Here is a 23,598-nt window from a genome sequence, read left to right as displayed (position 1 = left end):
ATGATGCTTACATTGCCTTCCAACACCAAAATCATCACAAATCTACGTCTATCCAACAATTTTGCTAACCAATCAGAACCTATCGTATTCATCATTTAACATCTACTAAAAAGATGAAATATAAAAAGAAAACAAACCTTTTTGAGTTCTGTCGCTGCATCTTTACAGTCATTAAATGTTGCAACTCTATAACCAATGATTGCTAAAGAAACAGACTGAAAGAGAAAAAAACAAATGTTATATTTTGAAAGGGTTAAAATAAGTACAGGTCAGGATAACCTGACACCAAACAGAAATAAACCCACCTGCAGCTAGCATGATTGAACAGGTGGGTGGGTTCAAAGGTTAATTCTAGAAAAAATGCACAAAAAATGCAGGTGTTGAATGATGTGACATCATGTGTTCAGAGGATAGAACAGTTTTTAGTAGTCGGAAATGGGAAACGAGAGAGGCAAGATGTGTGTAAAAAATCTTATATATAAAAGGCTATATGTCTGTCTGTCTGTCTCCATATTTTCATACCATACCCTCTGAAACTAAAAGTCGCAGAACAGCGCAGGGGTCTCAAATGATTGGATTTTTTTACGGACTGTTCTTTTATGGGTTTTTAGCCAGTTAAAATATTTTTAAGAGGTCAAAAAAATGGGTCAAAATTGAAAAGAAATCATTATACATTTTGTACATTCATCTTAGTTTATTTTCAATCAATTCATACGCATGTCATGTTGGTACAGTGGTAACGTCACCAGTTTTGAATGTTTTTTTTTTTTACATAGGCATCACCACTTATAAGAGGCCACTTGAGGATAAAGGTTAAAGAGTGTACAGTAGGCAATTGGACAATATAGTAATGGTTAGTAGTGGAAATTCAGTAAATTTGTTAACAAGTCGAACGGCTCATCAACAACTTGCTTACGTTAAACTTGAAGACAATCATATTGTAGTCAACTGGAAAGCAGGAAAACGGAAGACAATTCCACAGGCGCGCACTTCTAAGAAAGAAGCTTTGTTCATGGAATCTACGTTTAGGTTTAGCCACAGATAAACAGTGGGGGGAATTATTGATAGTAGTTTCAGCTAGACGAGTGTTTCTTGTAAAAGTTTGGCGAGGGGGGGACTACAGATTGAAGCTCAGTCGAACACTTTCCATGAAAATAACGATACAGCAGAGACAAACTCGCAACATCTCTTCTACGAGATAGAGGTTGCAGGGAAGAGAAAAGGACATCTCCTACAAGACTAAGAAGTCTATTTTGAACTCTATCAAGGCAGGACAAGTCCTTTCTAGCAGCTCCTGCCCAGATGTGGCAACAGTATTCCATCCTTGGACGTACCTGGCTCTTATATAGATAGAGAATTGCATCATCAGTGAGATATTTACTGGATCGATAGAAGGACCCCACCATTTTTCCAGCAGCCTTGGCAACAGATTTGATGTGTTCCATTTAAGATCAGTAGTAAAGGTCAAGCCCAGAAGCTTGTCAAAACTTGAGGCCGCCTCAAGATGAGAGCCATTCATTTCAATTGATGCCAGATGGCGATCAGAACGTTTATGATGTAAGGATAGAAGCTTGGTTTTAGATGCATTAAAAGTAACCAGCCACACCTTTCCCCATATACCACATGCTCAAGATCAGAGGAGAGAGAATCAGAGAGAACTTGGTCTTAGATGTGCTACCATAGATGGTAGTGTCATCAGTATAAATGTCTATGAATGATGTACGGATGTGATTTGGAAGATCATTAATGTAGATCAGGAAAAGAGTTGGGCCCAGGATGGACCCCTGAGGGACTCCAGCATTAATACTGTGAGCTTCTGATTTTTGCCCATCAACTACTACTCTTATGAATCTATCAGAAAGAAATGATTTAATAATTGAGAAGACATTTCCAGCTATACCATAGCTAGAGATCTTGTGAAGTAAATCTTTATGCCATACCCTATCAAAGGCCTTAGATATGTCAAGAGCAATTGTCCTAGAAAGGTTGCCTCCGTTGAGAGATTCGCTAATTCTATGAGATATAACTGTAAGCACATCTGCTGTAGATCTAGCAGAACGGAAACCATATTGTGTGTCACTAATAAGGTTATTTTTGCTGAGATGGTTGATTACTTCTGTATTTAACACAGATTCCAGCAACTTAATCATGACGCACAAGAGACTTATTGGCCTGTACTGAGAGGCGGATGAGCGATTACCTGAATTCTTAAATACAGGGCATACTGATGAGATTTTCCAGGGTGATGGGAAGCAATTCTCCTTAAGACAACTTTTAAACAGTTTTGTAAGTATGGGCGCTAGTTCTGGTTGAATTTTTTTTAGTACTATAATTGAAATACCGTCAGGGCCGGTTGCTTTACTGGAATCAAGGTTTTTGATTAGCTTGGTAACATCACATACAGATATTTGTATATCACATAGCATGCTACAGTGTTTTCGATTCTAGCCGATGGCACCCAAATACTATTTTTTTTACTTCTGAAATCACGACTATAATAATATATATGAAATCTAGACAAATTAAAATATTATATTCGTGTATTTTATGCCCGGGCAAAGCCCCAACTCCCACCTTACTAGTCTAATATAAGTGAATACTGCCTTGAAACTGTTCATACATTGACCATCTTAAAAACTAAATAAAATTAAGAAAGAATTTATGTGATCTCTTTTAAAGAGCAAACTCTTTGAATAAAATCTTTGAAACCTCAACATATTATTCAGAAAATTAAGGTTTATGCTGACACTACCCTCTATTCTGGTATTGCTTCTCACTCGTCTTTCTTGGAGGAGTTGAAATATACAGTTGATCAAGAAGTGGATTTCGGTAAGAAATGGTTTGTTTCCTTTAATCCTGTTAAAACTCAGTTATTGTCTTTCAATCGCAGGCATGTCCCTTTTCTTCCTCAGATTATTATGGATGACTCCTCTCTCGATGAAAAAAAATCAACACTAAAACTTTGTTTTTTCTTTCTCATCAAATATTTCTTGGGGTACAGATATTAAATTCATTGTTCTTTCTGATCCTCCAAAATCAGTTCTTTCTATTGCTCTAAACACTTTTTCACACTGGAGGCCATTCTCTATTTCTACAATCTATTATCAAACCATATGTATGGAGTACTGTTGTCATATTCGGGCTGGTAATTCTGTTCCATTTGAAGGCTTTTGATAAATTGCAGAATATGAGAATGTCAGGTTTGAGCCAATCAGAAAGGATGGAACATTAATAGGGAGCCATTATTATTTAGTATTCAGAATATGGTATGCCTATGTTTGTCTTAGCCAGTTACGGAGAGTGTAATCACACTATAGTTGAAAAATATAGAATAGTACTCAGTAACAACTGGTAGTAGTGGTAGGATTAAATATCTAGAGAGAAAAGTAGGGAATCCTTCCTCTTAAAATGCTGCAATTGTGATGCTCGCCAGATGGAATGTAGCATTTTAATATCACAGTTGAATGTGTCGTTAATAGTGGTCGAAAGCTACATATAATAGTGGCTAATAAGCTAGATATATTAAATTTGTATGTGGCATCTGGTGTTGCAAACCTACGATACTTTGGTACATAGGGGAATTTCTATGGTCAAATTATATAGGAGATAAGAAAATTAGTTATAGTTAGCAGTGACAAGACAAATCAGTTCTTTAAATCTATCAATACCCAATGAACCAAGTGCAAGGGAGATACAAACAATTACACTTAAACGGATGGTTAAAATTTTAAGATCTTTCAGTTGGAATGTATGAGATAGCAGGTGAATGTCTGGCATCCGGTAGGATTCCTCAGTCCCAGCTAAAACAAAGTGATAAGAAAAAAAAAAATCTTTTTTTAAAGGGAATGACATCATAAAGTTACCATTTATCTTTCATGGCATCATTCATTTTCAAATTTATATTCATTTCTTCAAAGTAATCAACCAATGTCAAAGTTAAGAAATTATATATTTAATAATATATAAGAAATATTAACTCAGTGGTTCATGGATGGTATAGCATGAATTAAAATTCAGAGAATCAAATTTGTATACTTACTGCAAATGCTATTATCAAATATAGAGGCATCTGAAAAAAAGAGAAAAGAAAAAAAAGAGGCTGAGACAAAATTTGGAATTAGTACAAAAAATAAAAATAAAAAATTGTATTCAGTTCTTAATTTTATGGTGCAGATGTAGGAAGAAAGGCACTATGAAACACATTCTTTCAAATCATAACCTAGTTTTCGACAGGTATACATGGAAACATAAGTATTGGAAATTTGCAGTCAAATGAAATATTACCTGCATATCCCAAGAACAATAGAGCTACATCAAACAGAATGTGTCAATGGGGAATGAGGAATGGATTGGCACATGGGAAATAGCAGTAAACTTGCCAAGATGTCAAATGCATTTTCCAATTCAAACAATAAAATAAAACATGATATGATGGATGCAGAGAGATAAAATTGTGAACATCATCAAACTTTTGTTACCTTATGAAACAGGGTTTCTGTTTAGAGCACAACTTTCAAAGAGTTATAAAGTAATTTATGATTCATGAAACTATTATCAAAAGATTCAAATATCTGATTTCTTTATGAAGAAACAAACATGCATTCTGATGAACTTGATTTTGTAATTAAATTATTTTTTTTAACTAAAATTTAAATTATATTTTCATGTCAATAATCGATTAATAGTAAATAAAAAAAAATTCAATAAATCAAGGTTACATTAGCACAAGAAAATACACACACGAAAAATGGTTGGCCTACAAGCAAATGGCGAATGCCAGTTTTGCCACTCAGTGATAGAGAGTCCAAGCCCCCTAATGTCTGGATGGCAAATATCTTTGGCAGATGGCCTTTACACTGCCATTGGAAGATCTGTAGAGAGATGCAACTTGACAGATCAATGAACATCTGGGAACATGAACCACCACCGATAACATCAAATGGAAAAGTGACCGTGTTCTATGACAAAGACATATAGGCGGGCAGATATATAAAAGACAAGGCCATCAAACCAGATATTGTAATATGGAACAAGCAAGAAAGAACTGCGCTCATTATCAATGTAACAGTCCCAAATGATTTTGGCCTTAATAGAGCTGAACAGGAAAAGATAAAATATCAGGACCTAAAAAATGATCTAAAAACGACATGGTCTCTGAAAGAAATAAACATTATACCAGTTAGGATAGGGGAAACTGGTTTAATAAAAAAGAACCTTCAGAAATACTTAGAAGCAATCCCTGGAAGACCAAGCTTAAATGAAATACAAATAGCAGCCATAAAGAGAACATCATCTATTCTTAAAAGAGCCCTCGGATATAAATTTAAATCATAACAGAATCAAGTGTTAGCTCCAGGAGGGAGCCCCTTGATCTCTTAAAACTTACTGAAATAAAATAAATTTTTAAATTTTCATGTTATTAAGATAGAAATTAATACTAGTGAAAAATAGATACGTCCAAGGATGGAATACTGTTGCCACATATGGGCAGGAGCTGCTAGAAAAGACTTGTTCTGCCCTGATAGGGTTCAAAATAGACTTTGTGGCCTGGTGGGAGATGTCCTTTTCTCTTCGCTGCAACCTCTATCTCACAGAAGAGATGTTGCGAGTTTGTCTCTGCTTTATCGTTATTTTCATGGAAAGTGTTCGACTGAGTTTTAATCTATGGTCCCCTCCTCGCCAAACTTTCACAAGAAACACTCGTCTAGCTGAAAACACTATCAATAATTCCCCCCACTCTTTATATGTGCCTAAACCTAAACATAGATTCCATGATCAGAGCTTCTTTCTTAGAACTGCACGCCTGTGGAATTGTCTTCCACTTTCCTGCTTTCCAGCTGTCTATAATATGATTGTCTTCAAGTCCAACGTGAACAAGTTTCTGATGAGCCATTCCACTTAAGTTAACAAATTTACCAAACTTCCATTACTATCGATTACTATATTATCCTTTTGACTACTGTACAATCTTTAACCCTTATCCTTGAGTGGCCTATCGGCCTTGATAAGTGGTGACACCTATGTAAAAAAAAAAAAAAAATAATAGATTTATGTGAACAAGAAAAAAAATGGGCTTTTCCAAGTTCTAATGTTGACTTCTTCAACCGTCCATTTCTGTTATTGTTGTTGGTTCTCCACTTTCCAACAGACTCTTGACTGAGGAGTATAGTTAAGAGGCAATAGAATCTCAAAAGAATTTAGTCCTCCACGACAATATCTTTAAAGATTTCATGCTCTCAACGTTATTTCTCTTCGCAAACAGTACACAAAACATGAAGTCTTTTACGGGACAATACATTTTTCGTAATAGTTTTTTATAAGTTTAGCAACCTTATAACACACTTTCCAACGATAACATACACATTGAGTGAATACTTTTTTTAAATGGAAAACACTCCAGACAAGGCATGAAAGCACTTGATGTAAGGTGTTAAAAAATAAAGGAAACAAAAATAAAATATTTCTTCAACGTCAAAAACTTGCCAACAAGAAGTGTTGGATGGATTTTGATTCAGAAAACAGCAATTCTTCCTTTGTCAGAAACATTGCTAATGAAATGCATCTACAGAAATAAAACTGATATATAAATTACCTACTTCTGATAATAAAATATGTATTATTCAGAATTTTGTGAACAATTGTGCCGAGAGTCTCATGTTATAAATGCTGGTCTCTACTGATACTATTTACACCTCCCCCAACTCCCCGTTAGGAATTAAAAAAAAAAAAGAAGAAAAGTTGTTTCCTAATGTACACAAAAGGCAGCTGAAATAGTATTGTAATCAAGGTGTGGTGGCAAAAAGATAAGACATAAATGTAGATGCATTTAGATTTAGTTCACATGCAGTTTGAGGATTGGCAATGAGTTTTGAGATAGGAATAGTTTATGAATAGTTTCAGGTTTGTGATGGTTGAGGACAGTTGCAAGTTTGACACAGAACGCAGGTTGTTGTTCTAAGCTTTAGGAGATTAAGAGGAGCTGACGTCAACTGATGAACATGGCCTTGGCAGACAGCTATGTAGCTGTGGACCTTAATAAGTAGAGGGTCGATGGTGTCATACACACATTCAGAGTGCAACTGATATTTGTAGAATGTGTCAGAGTTTGTGTTTTATTGTTTTATTTTATACTCTTATACTTGTGAGCATGTGCGCTCTTCCCCTCGGCAGCCGCCAAGATGAGAAATGATGACGTGGCCAGAAGACTACAGAAACAGTGTTGGAGTTAGCAATTATTGACCGGGGTAGCGCATGGTTCTATCACTCTCACCCAGTTTGTTTTTGCTAGACTAGAGAATAATGGCAAATCCATGGATTTTTAATACAAACTCTGACCAAATCACCGCATTAGCTTGAAGAATTTGCTACAAGCACTAAATTTGCACAGCATAGACTTTATCCTAAAAACAAATCGGTTATGCTGGTACGATCATGTTGAGTGCTCATCATCCTAGATAAACTATTGCAGAAGCATGGATGTTGTGTATCGCAGGAAGGTTTTCCGAACAAGGAAAACTTGAAATCAAGTCATTCTACAAGATTATACAGACTGGAATTTAGAGACAGTTGAACTAGTGATCTGTGATGATTGGAGAGTAAGGTTGCAAAAAAAGTCAGACTCCCAAATGGAAAAGTGATTTTGAATAAAAAGTTGCTTATGGTAAGCATTTTAAATAGAAAAAAAAAAAAAAAAAAAAAAAAAAAAAAAAAAAAAAAAAAAAAATCAACTTACCATCAAACCTATATCACGTTGTAATTTTGTAAAGAGTCGTAGATCAGTATCAAAAAGGAATGCACTCCACATAGAAAGGAGTAAACTAATTCCGGTAAACCACTCAACAGCTTTCACCTGAATCAAAGAAATTAAAACAATTAGTATCATTTACATACTATAAAGAGATTTTTTAAATTGTCTTTTTTTTTTTAATCAAGGGTGTCATCATGTATCGAGGCCCTGAAGGTCGCTTAAAGATAAGGGTTAATACGTGTACGTTGATCACTGGGACAATATCGTAGCAATCGTTTGTGATGAAAATTGGGTATAATTTGACTATTTAAGGGGACGGCTCACCAAGAACTTGTTTACATTGGACTTGATGACCATATTGTAGTCAGCTGGAAAGCAGGCCAGCAGAATAGAGTTCCATAGGCAGAAAGTTCTTGTTCATGGAATTTTTGTTTAGATTTAGACACAAATAGAGAATGGGGGGAAATTGTTGATAGTAGTTGTAACTAGACGAGTGTGATTCTGATGATGTGGAATAACGGACAGGACGAACTAGTTGTAAAAAGTGAAAAAAATTTTTTGATATAGCTGATTGTCTAAAATTTGGATAGAACTCTTCTTCAAATAACAGTGGAACAAGATTTACATAATTTTCAAAAATTTTCTCCCAATTTAAAAAAAATCTACTTACCTCATCTGCTTATGCCGACTATATTTTTTCCGTTTCTTACTGTCGGTGTATCTCACCTTTTAAAAGCAATCGATGTCCATCTATGTAAATCACAAGCATCTACAAAACTATTGGCATACACTTTTTCCCTATTGCAAATGGCCACCCAACAAGCCAAACATCGCAGTCACTCACTCGGTAAGTTCTCGTCTGTTAGCACATTAACGAAGGTTGTTAAACAAGGCAAATAGGAAATAAAGTCAATTGTTAAAGCAGGACCGAAACTCAAATGCAATAATACACGTTGTGTTTGTTTGTATATCTTGAATGCATAACTAGTTATTCCTTTGCAAGGTGTTTTAGTACAAATGCAAGAGAACACCAGCATCAGCAGCAGTCAACTGAAGCATTAGTATTCTTATAATATTAAAAGCAAAAGAAAAATTTTTTTACACCGAGGGAATTTGATTATAAAAGTTGTAAATTGTGAACTAAAATTTGTAGAAGAAATATGAGTTTGGTTTTGTTTCCCAATGTTTATAAAAAGTTTTGTGTAAGTCAAGTAAATTCTCTATTGAAATATGCGTAATTTGTAATCGCAGAATGTTTATGTTGCTGTGTGTATCTATTTGTTCCCAAACGACATTTTAACCATGAATTAACATCAATAAACTTGGAATATTAGTATTGCTTGCAAACATGACGAATGTTTTGTCCAGTTAATTATAATTATAAATCTAATAAGTTATAAAAAAACAGACAAATATCAATTAAGATATAAACAAAGAAAAAAAGAAAAAAGTAATTCAACATAGAACCTTGCTTCTTTAGATTTTATATTTCCTTTCAATTATGAATCTTTGTCAAGAATAATATATATTGAGCAGAGTCAGATCACATATATCAAAGGTTTGTAGTAGTAGTAGTAGTAGTAAAAACCAGTCCAAAAAGGCAAGATGAGTGGAGATGCCCCTATTTATTTGCCTCCCCATGAGGGCAGAGTTAGATACGAGGTCAGATTTTTAATGTGGGGAAAATCAAGCAGCTCAAAATGGGACACTCTGGATAAGAACAAAAATTAAAATTGCCTCAGTCATGAAGGATTTCTCCTCCGCTAACCGAGGACAGAAAAGGTGAAGTGTAGCATCAAAACAGATACTACACTGTGATCTTCTCCTGAAGGCCAAGAAACTTATGTTGAAATGGAAGTGAAGTTGGTAGAAGGTAGAACGTTGGCTGTGTGAACCATCAACTGCTGGTACATATGTGGTGAGTTTAAAAAAAAAAAAAAAATCAGTTTTAGAAATTTCTGTCATTTTTAATAGAATTGACAATTTAATGATATGTTTGTTTGAGAATAAAGGCAAAATGTTAAAACATTTATCTGTAATAACAGTCCCCGGTCTATTGATCTTTTCTGTCTCTTGTTTTCACTCCACCTCCATATCACATCCTCATCAAACTTGAGACAAGCTCTAGACAGCCAAATAGATTGTACGGCAAGTCACTATCTTGTTTCATGCTTTCCTATTCTTTTCCTTCATAAAAGCTATTCTTAAATAAAACTGAAACTTATAATTTTTTTTTTTTTTTTTTACAAAGGAGTCACTACTTATCAAGGCCTAGAGGCCACTCGAGAATAAGGGTTAATAAGCGTACAGTGGTCAATGGGACAGTGACATAGTAACTGTTAGTAGTGAAAATTTGGTAAATTGGATTACTTAAGGGGAACTTTTTTACGGTTGGACTTGATGACGACCATATTATAGTCAGCCGGAAAGCAAGCAAATGGAAGAGAGTTCCACAGGTGTGCAGTTCTAAGAAAAAAGCTTTGCTCATGGAATCTATGTTTAGGTACGGATAAAGAACAGGGGAAATTATTGATAGTGGTTTCAACTAGATGAGTGTTTCTTGTGAATGTTTGGAGAGGGAGGACCATAGATTGGAGCTCAGACGAAGTCTATTTTAAACTGTCAAAGCAGGATAAGACCTTTCTAGCAGCTCCTGGCCAGATGTGGCAACAGTACTCCATCCTTGGATGTACCTGACTCTTATATAGGTAGAGAATTGCATCAGTAGTGAGATATCTACTGGATCGATAAAAATATCCAACCATTTTCCCAGCGACCTTGGCAACAGATTTGATGTATATGTTCCATTTCATATCAGGTCAAGCCCAGGAGCTTGTTAAAACATGGAGCCTCCCTAAGACGAGAGCCATTCATTTCAATTGATGCCAGATGGGGATCAGAGCATTGATGATGTAAAGACAAAAGCTTGGTTTTAGATGCATTAAAAGTAACCAGCCACCCCTTTCCCCATTGTACCACATGGTCAAGATCAGAAGAAAGAGAAACAGTCTTTGATGTACTGCCATTAATGGTAGTGTCGTCAGTGTAAATATCTATGAATGAACTAAAGATATGATTTGGAATATCATTGATGTAGATTAGGAAGAGAGTTGTGCCCAGGATGGAACCCTGAGGGACTCCAGCATTAATACTGTGAGCTTCTGATTTTTGCCCATCAACCACTACTCTTATGATCCGATCAGAGAAAAAATGATTTAATAATTAAGACATTTCCAGCTATACCATAGCTGGAGATCTTGTGAAATAGACCTTTATGCCATACTCTATCAAAGGCTTTTGATATGTCAAGAGCAACTGCCCTAGAAAGGAAGCCTCTATCAAGAGATTCGCTAATCCTATGAGATATAACTGTTAGCACATCTGCTGTAGATCTAGCAGAACGAAAACCCTATTGTGTGTCACTAAGAAGTTTATTTTTGCTGAGGTGGTTGACTACTTCTCTATTTAACACAGATTCCAGCAACTTACTCATGACGCGCAGGAGACTTATAGGTCTATACTGAGAGGTAGATGACCGATCACCTGAATTCTTAAATATTGGGTATACTGATGAGGTTTTTCAGGGTGTTGGGAAGCAATTCTCCTTAAGACAACACTTAAACAGCTTTGTCCTCAAATCCACCCTTACACTCCTTTCCATGGTTTCCTTGTGAATTGATTCCACTAGTTCAATTATTCTGCATCAACTAGCCTAACACCTTTAAAGCTGGTCTTTCAAGGTGACCATACCATCAAAGTTTACTGTTCTGCACACATCTCCCTATACTATCATCATTTAATCTGGTGTGTCCATTTTCTGGCATTTTGGGATTATTTTAAACGATCTATTGAACACAAGTTGCTATATTTTAGCTGAGAGGAAAATTGTGGCTTTATATCAATGGTAATTGAACAACATAGATTCAATAAGATTCGAACAGTCTATTGTGGTATCCATCAGCCCCTCTCCCTCAAAAATGAAGTGTGGATTTTTAAGATTAAACTAAATGTAATAAAAAAGGATTAGCTTAAAATTTTTTTTGGCATGTTTTTTCCTTAAAAAAAAAACTTTGCACTAAACATTTATACAATTAATACAATATACACATTAAGTTCTATGAAATAGTTCATCTGATAGTCTTCAAAAGTGTCCTGTTTAATTGTTTTTTTTTTCTTAGCCGCTATTGTTTAATTCATCAAATTCTATATAAAATATTTTATGCTATTATTTTTCCTAATCTGATTTGACAATTTCTTTCAAATATGTATATTACTCTTAATTTTTCTTTAAATTACATTTTCACCCCATACAAAGCATGTTGTCACTTTGATGCAGAGGGCTACTATCAGGGACATAAGCTACAAGGGTACTATATAGGGAGTTGGGCAGCAAGATGTTTGTTCACGTTACACTTGAACTTCCACATGTCAGTACAGTTGGGGAAGCAGAGACCCGGAACGGAGTTCCAAAGTCTAGCAGTTCTGGGAAAAAAACTACTGGAGTAGAAAGCTCTCTTACATCTAGGGATCTCTACTGTGTAGAGGTGGGATTTAGCTGCTTGTCGGGTTTGTCGGGGGCATTTACATTGAGGAGGTATATGTGCTTGCAGTTCGTCAGAGCATTCACCGTTAAAATACTTGTAGAAAAGGCAAAGGGATGCAACATTTCATCGATGGGACAGAGGCCGAAGCTTAGATCAGGGCCTATCAGGTTGGCGACTCTTTTGAACCCAGTCTAGTAGTGACAGACTAGTAGCAGATGCACCAGCCCAAATGTGACAACAATACTCCATACATAGACGAATGGTGGCCTTATAGAGGTACAAGATACTTTCGGGCATTAGTAGTTTTCTAGCACAGTAGAGAGAGTCTACCTTCTTCGCGGCGGACCTGGCAATGCTCTCAATGTAACTGTTCCAACTCGTGTTTCCTGTAAACATTAGGCCGAGGAGTTTAAAAGAAGCACTTTCAGGTAATGTGTCTTTGGTCATTGCTAATGGCGGTAGAGAAGGTTTCTTGTAATTATTGAAGGAAACAAGCTTAGTCTTGGCAGCATTGAATGTGACCATCCATTTTTGTCCCCATTCCACTACAGATTGGAGGTCATCCTCTAGTGTTTCTGCCATTTCTTTAGATATCTGTTCATTTGTTTTCCTGTCATGCCTGTTATAGAGTGTGGTGTCATTAGCATATATATACATCTCGGATACAATTTTATCGGGGAGGTCATTTATGAATATTAGGAATAATAAAGATCCAAGAATAGACCCCTAAGGTACTCCCGCATTTATATCATATTGTCTAGATGTACAACCGTCGAGGACAACCTGGATTTTTCTAAGAAGGATTTGATTATAGTTAGTATTTGTCCAGGGATACCGTATGATCTGATTTTTCTGAGAAGACCAGCATGCCATACCCTGCCAAAAGCCTTATATATATCTAGGGCTACTGTTCTCCCCTCCCTTGCTTTGTCCAGTGAGTGGTATGTACGTTCAGAGATTACAGTTAAGATATCTGCTGTTGAATGGGCTTGCCTAAATCCATATTGTTGGTTGCTCAGAAGTTTAGCATTTGTAAGGTGATGGACTAGACCTTGGTTAATTATGGACTCAAATATTTTGGCAAAAGTGGGAAGAGCTAATGGGGCAATAATTTAATGGGTCAGTTCTTTCGCCAGAATTCTCAAAAACTGGTACCACAGAAGCAGTTTTCCAACAGTCCGGAAAGCAAGATTTGTTAAGGCATTTGTTGTATAGTTTGTTGAGCAGTTTTTTTAATAGCACAGCCGGGATGAGATTGGGTCCACATGCTTTTGAAGTGCCAAGGTTTTTTTATGATATCATGCACCTGAGATTTTCAGATCATCCAGCGTGGTGTCTGTCCGCAAAGGAAAGTCAGGGATGGGGGGGGGGGGGTTGCAGGGTTCAATGTGGAGTTTGAGGCAAACCGATTGGCAAGCATGTTAGCCTTCTCGGTTGCCGTGCACGCGCACACACACACAATTAAAAAAAAAAAAAAAAAGAAATTGACTTTTGAAATCTATCTTGATAATGACTTTCCAAATTGTGGAGAAATATTTAAAAAAAAAATGTCCATCATATGATGCATTTTCATTACAGATTGATAATGAAATTTAAAAAAAATAATCATTCATGCACTATAACATGGTGGTTTTCAAGTCTAATGTAAATACGTTTTTCTTAAGCCGTCCTCTCATAATTAAACCCTACACTCATTAACTCTTATCCTCGAGTTGTCTCCAGTCCTTAATAAGCAGTAACCAAGTAAAAAAAAAAGAAAAGAAAAAAATACTATTCGAACCCACCCCATTTTAAGTAAAATAGCAACTTGTATTCAATTTATCATTCATTTACAATAGGGTTAGGATTTTGACATTAAATACCGCCCCCCCCCCCCAAATGGCATAAAGTGACCAACTCAAAATCCAAGAATTAATAATTGTACAATAGGATTTTGAAAGAGTTCATAATTAATCCCAGACGGGTAATCCCAAGTTCATCTCAGTTGTCAAACTGAAGCTGCGAATGGATTTATCAGATAAAAAGAAATGAGGCTGAAAGACAATATGGAGATTATTTGAATCCCCTTCATCAAGATTAGCATTTTTTTTTTTTTGATTAATCGTTTTTAGTATTAGGTAAATTGGATCAACCGTTTAGTACGAATTCAAGGATAAACAGTTATTTATATTCTGTTGACATAATTTAGAGTGACAAGGAGAACAACAACCAGAGTCAAGGTTTCACACAACCTTTTAGCTAATCTACATAATTTTGTTTTGACATAAGAACTACCTTATTTTAGACATTTTAGTTCAATTTGCCAACATAAAAAAAAAAATCGTATCTATATCCGACATTGGGATAATCCTATGAACCTGTACTCGTTTACACTTCGAATAACAATTAGTGAAAAACCACTTTTTTTTTTAACAAACTCATCAGATAACTTTTGAATATTATTTAACAATTATTTTTCAATTGAATAAAAATTTGTATTAATAAATTTACCCACTTTCCTAGTCAGTTTAAGCTTCACAGAGAGGGCACACTAATTGGTACAAAAATAGCCAAGTATTCCCAGGTAAGGGCTCCTTAGGTGACTGGCAATAAATTACCCCTTTTAAAAGAGGTGATGATTGTTCTAGACAGATCCTAAGTTGCTAGAATGATAGAAAAGGTAAACCTCCTCTGATACGACAACTGGTCCGAAACAGCTGGAGTAATTTGCATTTTTCTCCAATACTAATTAACAATTATAATTTCACAAAAAATAAAAAACACAAAAATGATGATTAAGAATATTCAAAAGATTTTGGACATAAAACGGTGCATCTTTACATCGCCAACTGAGGTAATTATACTTGTGATAGAACAACATTACTGTTCATCAAAATTTATGGGAAACAATCTAATGGTTTTTCTTTTAATTTAAGAAATTCAAAAGTCAAGCATAATCATGCATTCAGTGGAAACGACCAACGCTTTTATTGTACGTTTCAAAAGTGATAAATAAAATAAACTACTAGACTGTTTTTTTTTGTCAATTTTGGTGAACACATTTTTTCCATTACAAATGTTTCATAAAGTTTTCCTTTATTGTATGTTTAATTAGGTTTAATTTAAGGTTTATAAAAAAATGTTTTTTTTTTGTTTTTTTTAGAAAAAAATTGAATTGAGATATTTTTGAAAAAGTATTGTCTTCTGTTAATTCATTTATTTGCCTAAATCTTTCTGCTTTTATTTCCTTGTCTTTTGTTACTTTATCTATTTTTATGTTTCAAAACTTAAAGAAATTGAAGTCATATCAATTCTTGGAGGAAGGACAAAAAGTATTTGTAAACAACGATTATTTCCTTGAAAGAAAAGTTGAAATAAGCAAAAATGGAGTTGTATTTTCTGAACTTGACACCTACGATCGAAACTTGAATTTCTGACATAATTCAAAAACGAAATTCTTTTCCATAAAATTTTAAGGCTAATCTTTTTTTGCGTCATAAGTATTTCCTAAAGTTTTCACGTTATTTCATGTTTAACGAACATATTTAACTCCGATGTCAGTATTAAGAAGCACGCATAAAAACTAGAAAATAGCAAATGGAGTTTCAATATTAAGGCTTCAATCAACTTGCCCCCATACTTACAAAACTGTTTAAGCGTTGCCTTAAGAAGAAGTGCTTCCCAACACCCTGGAAAATCTCATCAGTATGCCCTGTATTTAAGAATTCAAGTAATAAGTCATCTCCCTCTCAGTACAGACCAATAAGTTTCCTGTGTGTCATGAGTAAGCTGCTGGAATCCATATAAAATAGAGAAGTAGTCAACCACCTCAGCAGAAATAACCTTAGTGACATGCAGTATGGTTTCCATTCTGTTAGATCTACAACAGATGTGCTAAAGGTTATATCTCATAGGATTAGTGAATCTCTCGACAAAGGCTTCCTTTCTAGGACAATTACTCTTGACATATCAAAGGCCTTCGATAAGGTATGGCATAAAGGCCTACTCCACAAAATTTCCAGCTACGGTATAACTAGAAATGTTTTCTCAATTATTAGATCATTTTTCTCTGATAGGCTCATAAGAGTAGTGGTTGATGGGCAGAAATCACAGGCCCACAGGGGTCCATTCTGGGCCCAACTCTCTTCTTGATCTACATCAATGATTTCCCAAAACGCATACTTAAATCATTCGTTGACATCTATGCTGATGACACAACCATCTATGGCAACACATCAAAGGCCATAGATGACAAAGTTCTCTGATTCTCTCTCCTCTTATCTTGAGCGCACGGTATGGTGGGGGAAGAGCTTGCTGGTTACTTTTAATACATCTCAAACCAAGCTCCTATCTTAACATCATCAACGCTCTGGCATCAATTGAAATGGATGGCCCTAGTCTTGGAGAGGCTCCATGTTTTGACAAGCTTCTGGGATTGACCATTACTCTTTATCTGAAATGGAACACGTACATCAGGTCTGTTGCCAAGAAAATGAGAAAATGGTGGGATCCTTCTACCGCTCCAGAAGATATCTCACTGCTGATGCAATTCTCTATCTGTATAAAAGCCAAGTACGTCCAAGGATGGAGTACTGCTGCCACATCTGGGCAGGAGCTGCAAAAAACAGCCTATCCTGCCTTGACAGAGTACAAAATAGACTTTGTGCTTTAGTGGGGGATGCCCTTTTCTCTTCCCTGTAACCTCTCTCCCACAGAAGAGACGTTGCAAGCCTGTCTTTGTTTTATCGTTATTTCCATGGCAAGTTGGAGACGTGACTGGCTGTTGCTCACTCGGGATCTTGCCTCCGATCGCCGGGCTTGGGCCGCAGCGATACGAGATGTGCATCTTCATGAAGCCGACTCAACTCCTCCAGGGTGAATGTCGTTTCAAGTACAAGTAAGTATAGCAAGTGCTCGTCTGAGCTCCAATCTCTGGTCCCCCCCCCTCGCCAATCTTTCACGATAAACACCAGTCTAGCTGAAACTACTGTCAATAGTTTTCCCTACTCTTTATCTGTGCCTAAATCAAAACGTAGATTTCATGAAGAAAGCTTCTTTCTTAGAAGTGCACGCCTGTGGAACTCTCTTCTGTTTGCCTGTTTCCCACCTGACTACAACTTGGATGTCTTCAAGTCCAACATAAACAAATACCTGATGAACCGCCCCCTTAAGTAAGACACTTTATCAAATCTCCAATACTAACGATTACTACGATACTATCCCATTGATTACTGTACACGCAATAACCCTTATTCCCGAGTGGCTTCTGACCCTTGATAAGTGGTCACCACCATGTAAAAAAAAACATTCAGGCAAATAAAAATAATGCATAGTAATGTTTGCTATAGTACTAAAATGTACCAAGTTTTTTAAGATGTATCTTGAAAAAAAAAAAAAATACCACGGTAACTAGAGTCATCTACAATTAAGAGTTTAAACTTGGCCTTTTTGGTCAAGATCAAAGTGTAGTATCTGTTCTTCAGATGCTGCACTTCATTTCTTGTTCTCTTTCAGTGGAGGATCAGTCCTTCACGACTGAGACAATTTTTTTTATTTTTGTACCTTTTCTCCACGTTAAAAAACGATCCTGGTGTCTAACTCTGTCCCGTGGGGAGGCATAGTAAATAGGTACAATTAAGAGTTTAAAAATCACCATAAAAAATTAACCATTTCTTTTTAACGACAAATGTATATTCGATGAAGTTTTACTTTACTATTCACCAAGGTCATGGTTGCAGCATTCACCCTGGGTCAGTTAAACCAGCTTTTTCCAACAAGTTCAGCATGTCCTGAACAATGAATGTACAGCGATTCAAGGTTGCTTCCATTATGAATGCAAGCCATTTGCAGTTCTAGCAACAGACTTTACTCTCACATACATTGTCAAAGTTTTGGTTGGGAATAGGAATCATTATAAAGCTTTTAATTTAGGTAACACTTTCCTGAGAGATTCAATAAATATTTAAAAATGCAGGAGAGTCCACTTCACCCGAGTCACTTCCCATCAACAAATTTAAAATGGGATTTGCAATTCTACTTATTCCTTGAAATGAGAAGGTTGTATATCATACGTTAGAAATGAATGGAAATCAGAAAATGTTTTATTAAATTATAAAAAAAACTGCATAGCAGAAAGAAGAATATAGAATTTCAATCGTCATGTCAAAGACAATGCCTGATGCAATCCATAATGAAAGCATTAAACTCTGGAAAAAAACTCTTGACATATCGAAGGCCTTCGATAAGGTATGGCATAAAGGCCTACTTCACAAGATTTCCAGCTACGGTATTACTGGAAATGTTTTCTCAATCATTAAATCATTTTTCTCCGATAGGTTCATAAGAGTAGTGGTTGATGGGCAGAAATCAGAGGCCCACAGTATTAATGCTGGAGTCCCTCAGGGGTCCATCCTCTCTTCCTGGTCTACATCAATGATCTCCCAAAACACATACTTAAATCATTCGTTGACATCTATGCTGATGACACGACCATCTATGGCAACACATCAAAGGCCGTAAATGATAAAGTTCTCTCAACTTCTCTCTCCTCTGATCTTGAGCGCGTGGTACAATGGGGGAAGAGGTGGCTGGTCACTTTTAATGCATCCAAAACCAAGCTTCTATCTTTACATCATCAACGCTCTGATCCCCATCTGGCATCAATTGAAATGGATGGCTTTCATCTTGGAGAGGCTCCATGTTTTGACAAGCTTCTGGGTTTGACCTTTACTCCTGATCTGAAATGGAACACGTACATTAAATCTGTTGCCAGGGACGCTGGGAAAATGGTGGGATCCTTCTACTGCTCCAGAAGATATCTCACTAGTGATGCAATTCTCTATCTGTATAAAAGCCAAGTACGTCCAAGGATGGAGTACTGCTGCCACATCTGGGCAGGAGCTGCTAAAAACAGCCTATCCTGCCTTGACAGAGTACAAAATAGACTTCATAGCTTAGTGGGGGATGCCCTTTTCTCTTCCCTGCAACCTCTCTCCCACAGAAAAGACGTTGCAAGCCCGTCTTTGTTTTATCGTTATTTCCATGGCAGGTGCTCGTCTGAGCTCCAATCCCTCGTCCCCCCTCGCCAATCTTTCACGAGAAACACCCATCTGGCTGAAACTACTGTCAATAATTTTCCCCACTCTTTATCTGTGCCTAAATCCAAACATAGATTCCATGAGCAAAGCATCTTTTTTAGAACTGCACGCCAGTGGAACTCTCTGCCGCTTGCCTGTTTCCCACCTGACTACAACTTGGACGTCTTCAACTCCAACATAAACAAACTCCTTACAAACCGCCCCCTTAAGTAAGACACTCTATCAAAACCCTCAATACTAATGAATGCTACAATACTATCCCATTGATTACTGTACACGCAATAACCCTTATCCCTGAGTGGCCTTCGGGCCTTGATAAGTGGTGATCCCCATGTAAAAAAAAAAAAAAAAAAGAAAAGAAAATAGGGATAATCATTTGTGACCTACTTCATCTCAAATCACACTATTTATTTCACTATTACACCTTAAATGTAAAACAAATGCATTAGTTATAGCTTTTAGAATACAGACATTGTTTCCACTGGCTCTAAAATAAGTGTGGCTTTTACAAAGATGTAATAGCAGCATGAAGTTTTTATTTTCTAAAACAAAACAAAATTAGATTTGATGTTTAACAGGATGTGATTAGATTATGAACACCGAGTGAATTGAAAGAATGTAATAGTTATAAATGAGAATGCAATTTTAAAAAAATTTCTACTTCTGGCGGAGAATTTAAAAAAGGGGAGGTAATTCAACATGAAGCGGGAAGGGAGTTTTGTAATTATTTTGTACTTTCACCTAACAATTTGATTAAAAAATATCGTAAAACTCAAATTTAACATGAAAATACAATTGTAAAAATAGTACAGTAACATAAGTACATAAGTACCATTTTTATTATTAACATCTACGTTTTATTTAATGTAAAATAATACTTTTCAAATGTTAATATTTTTTTATTTAATATACAAATATTTATAATATTATTAATCATTAAACTCTATAATAACACAATTATTGTAAACTAGGATAGTACACAGCCAAATATTTATATTGAGTTTATTTTGTTTAGATGAATTTGGAAGAGATTTTTGGAATAAGGACTTGATATCTGTATAGAAATAACTTATATTAAAAAAAAGAAAATTAAAAAAAAATATTACTGATTTTATTGTGTTACATATAGTGGGGGATTGTATATTTTTAATATAAGCAATCAAACAAAATTGATAACCTATTTTTGCATATGATAGAATACATTCATTTATTGTATAGAGAAAATAGAAGCCAAGCGCATTAATATAATATATATATTAAATTATTAATTTTTCTAAATCAATATAATATAAATGTAAATATAAAAATCCGATAGCAAAAAAAAAATTAAAAAAAAAAATGTCACTTCCATTAATCATTATAGCGCTGATGAGTATCCGTAGTGTACACACCAAATGATGACGTTGCAGGTATTGTGTAAAACGTTGGCGTTTCTATGCATAACTTTTTTTTTTTTTTTTTTTTTTTTTTTTTACATGGTAGTCACCACGTTAAGGCCCGGAAGCCACTCGAGGATAAGGGTTATTGTGTGTACAGTAATCAATGAGATACTATCGTAGTAATCGTTAGTATTGGAGATTTGATAAAGTGTCTTACTTAAGGGGGTGGTTCATCAGGTATTTGTTTATGTTGGACTTGAAGACATCCAAGTTGTAGTCAGGTGGGAAACAGGCAAACAGAAGAGAGTTCCACAGGGGTGCACTTCTAAGAAAGAAGCTTTCTTCATAGAATCTTAGTTTTGGTTTTGGCACAGATAAAGAGTGGGGAAAATTTTTGACATTGGTTTCAGCTAGACGGGTGTGTATTGTGAAAGACTGGCAAGGAGGGGGGGACCAGAGATTGGAGCTCAGACAAGCACTTGCTATGGAAGTAACGATAAAACAAAGACAGGCTTGCAACGTCTCTTCTGTGGGAGAGCAGCTCTTGCCCGGATGTGGCAGCAGTACTCCATCCTAGGACGTACTTGTCTTTTATACAGATAGAGAATTGTATCAGCAGTGAGATATCTTCTGGAGCAGTAGAAGGATCCTACCATTTTTCCAGCGACCTTGGCAACAGACTTGATGTACATGTTCCATTTCAGGTCAGGAGTAAAGGTCAATCCCAGAAGCTTATCAAAACATGTTGCCTCCCCAAGACGAGAGCCATCCATTTCAATTGATGCCAGATGGGGATTAGAACGTTGATGATGTAAAGACAGAAGCTTGGTTTTAGATGCATAGAAAGTAATCAACCACCTCTTTCCCGATTGTACCACATGCTCAAGATCAGAGGAGAAAATCAGAGAGAACTTGGTCGTCTAAGGCTTTTGATGTTCCTATTTACAATGCCTCCCCACGGGACAGAGTTAGACACCAGGGTCGTGTTTTAATGTGGAGAAAAGGAACAAAAATAAAAATTGTCTCAGTCGTGAAGGATCTTTCTTCCACTGACAGAGAACAAGAAATTGAAGTGAAGCATCTGAAGAACAGATACTACACTTTGATCTTGTCCCGAAGGCTTTTGATGTACTGCCATAGATGGTAGTGTTGTCAGCAAAAATGTCTACGAATGATCTAAGGATGTGATTTGGAAGACCATTAATGTAGATCAGGAATTTCGCTACAATAACGAAGAAGAATAACCATCCTTAAGCAATCCTCTTTTTCGATTTGTTTATGAAGATCGCAACTATTTTTTTTTTTCACGCATATTTTATAACACATAATTTAAGTAAAAATAAACAAGTTACAGGAAAATACCCATGCAAAATAAATTACGTGATCGAAATAGGATTCAATATTTAATCAATAATATTCATAAAAATAAAATAAATCAACGAAAAGTGTTGAGTGGTCGTCCGTCAGATGTATCTGTGAAATATTCATGGCAATAATCAGAAACGAATGATTATAAGGACGAGCTGTTATTTTCCCCCCACAGATTTTATTTGGTAAATTTTTACGACGTGCCTGCTGCCTCAGCGTATTATAAACACCCCAACCTCCCCATGTTAAGAACGGCTTTCAGAATACCCCCCCCCCAACTCAAAAGCCGTTCTTAACATGGGGAGGGGGTTGTTTATTCCTCAAGCCGGGTTTGTATTACTGTACACATAGATTCGAAAAAGTTGTCAAAAAACAAATATATAACAAATAAATGTTATCAAAGGCAAGATAAGTTACTTTTCTACCAAACTGGATATATTTTTTGTGTTTTTATTCAATGTAACATGTTTATTCAGCTCGAAAACCATGCAGTGTTTAGCGATGTATTGGAACATTCAAGATGGCGTCTTATTCTCTCTTTAACACGGTAAGTGTGGGAAAAGATGTTATAAATAAAAAACCGGATAAATTCTGTTAAAAACTCGCCCAATATATGTTACCGTGACATAGGTTGACATATATTCGGCGGGTTTTTAATAGTATTTTGTATAGTTTTTTTATTTATAACACCTTTTTCCATACTTACGGTGTTAAAGAGGGTGTGAGACGCCATCTTGAATTTTCGAATACATCAGTAAACACTGTATGTTTTTCGAGCTGAATAAATATGTTACATTGAATAAAAACACAAAAAATATATCCAGTTTGGCAGAAAAGTAACTTATCTTGCCTTTGATAACATTTATTTGTTATATATTTGTTTTTTGACAACTTTTTCGAATCTATGTGTACAGTAATACAAACCCAAACTTGAAAATACTATTTAAAAAATTGCGCAGATTAATAAGTGCACAAGCATCTTTATTTTAGTTTTAAAAAAAGAGAGAGAGAAAAAAAATGAAACTGTAGAAGAAACAAATAAAAATAACAAACAAAAAATCGCCATCACAATAAATCAAATGAAACGAAGGTAAAAAAAACAAATCCATTGTAATACAGTATGTATTTATATTTTGAAAATAAACATAACTATTTCAACTTAATCATGTTCGATATAACACAAATAATCTTATTTTCGGTTTCTTTCAAATAAAAATTATATTTTAGCCACTTACCATGATGATGTCGTGCGTGTGTGCGTTTGTTTTACGTTGTCGTAATTAACGATGTCGTCGTGTACAAACGGTGAAAGGTTTATACAGTTCCACCGGAAAATAACTTCCACCCTTAGAAACGATGTTTTATATTTCGTTTTAATTTATCTACAGCAACAGTAGAACTCATTACTTTTATCGTGTCAACCGTAATATGCTGATATGGAGTTCATGGAATTCCCTTATAAACAATTTTTATCGCAAAGAAAA

At 35.6% G+C, this 23,598-nt stretch overlaps 1 protein-coding gene across 1 annotated transcript in view; it reads right to left on the bottom strand.

The window, feature by feature from the left end:
- Nucleotides 1-23,486, bottom strand: part of LOC145277507 (dolichol-phosphate mannosyltransferase subunit 3-like) — a 29,012-nt gene extending 5,526 nt beyond the window's left edge. Inside the window, exons 1-4 of the mRNA XM_080128919.1 lie at nucleotides 23,350-23,486; nucleotides 7,733-7,849; nucleotides 4,040-4,069; nucleotides 138-215 (exon numbers count right to left, since the gene is read on the bottom strand). Of these exons, the coding sequence (XP_079985045.1) occupies nucleotides 138-215; nucleotides 4,040-4,069; nucleotides 7,733-7,849; nucleotides 23,350-23,352 (228 nt within the window). The 5' untranslated portion in view covers nucleotides 23,353-23,486. The remainder of the gene's footprint in view (nucleotides 1-137; nucleotides 216-4,039; nucleotides 4,070-7,732; nucleotides 7,850-23,349) is intronic.
- Between the last annotated feature and the right edge of the window lie 112 nt (nucleotides 23,487-23,598).

Source organism: Euprymna scolopes, chromosome 6, assembly GCF_053919585.1.
Source record: "Euprymna scolopes isolate OS-2025 chromosome 6, ASM5391958v1, whole genome shotgun sequence".
NCBI classification, from domain to species: Eukaryota; Metazoa; Mollusca; class Cephalopoda; order Sepiida; family Sepiolidae; genus Euprymna; species Euprymna scolopes.
The sequence above is the reverse complement of the archived record's forward strand: the minus strand, read 5'-3'. Positions and strand labels throughout refer to the sequence as shown.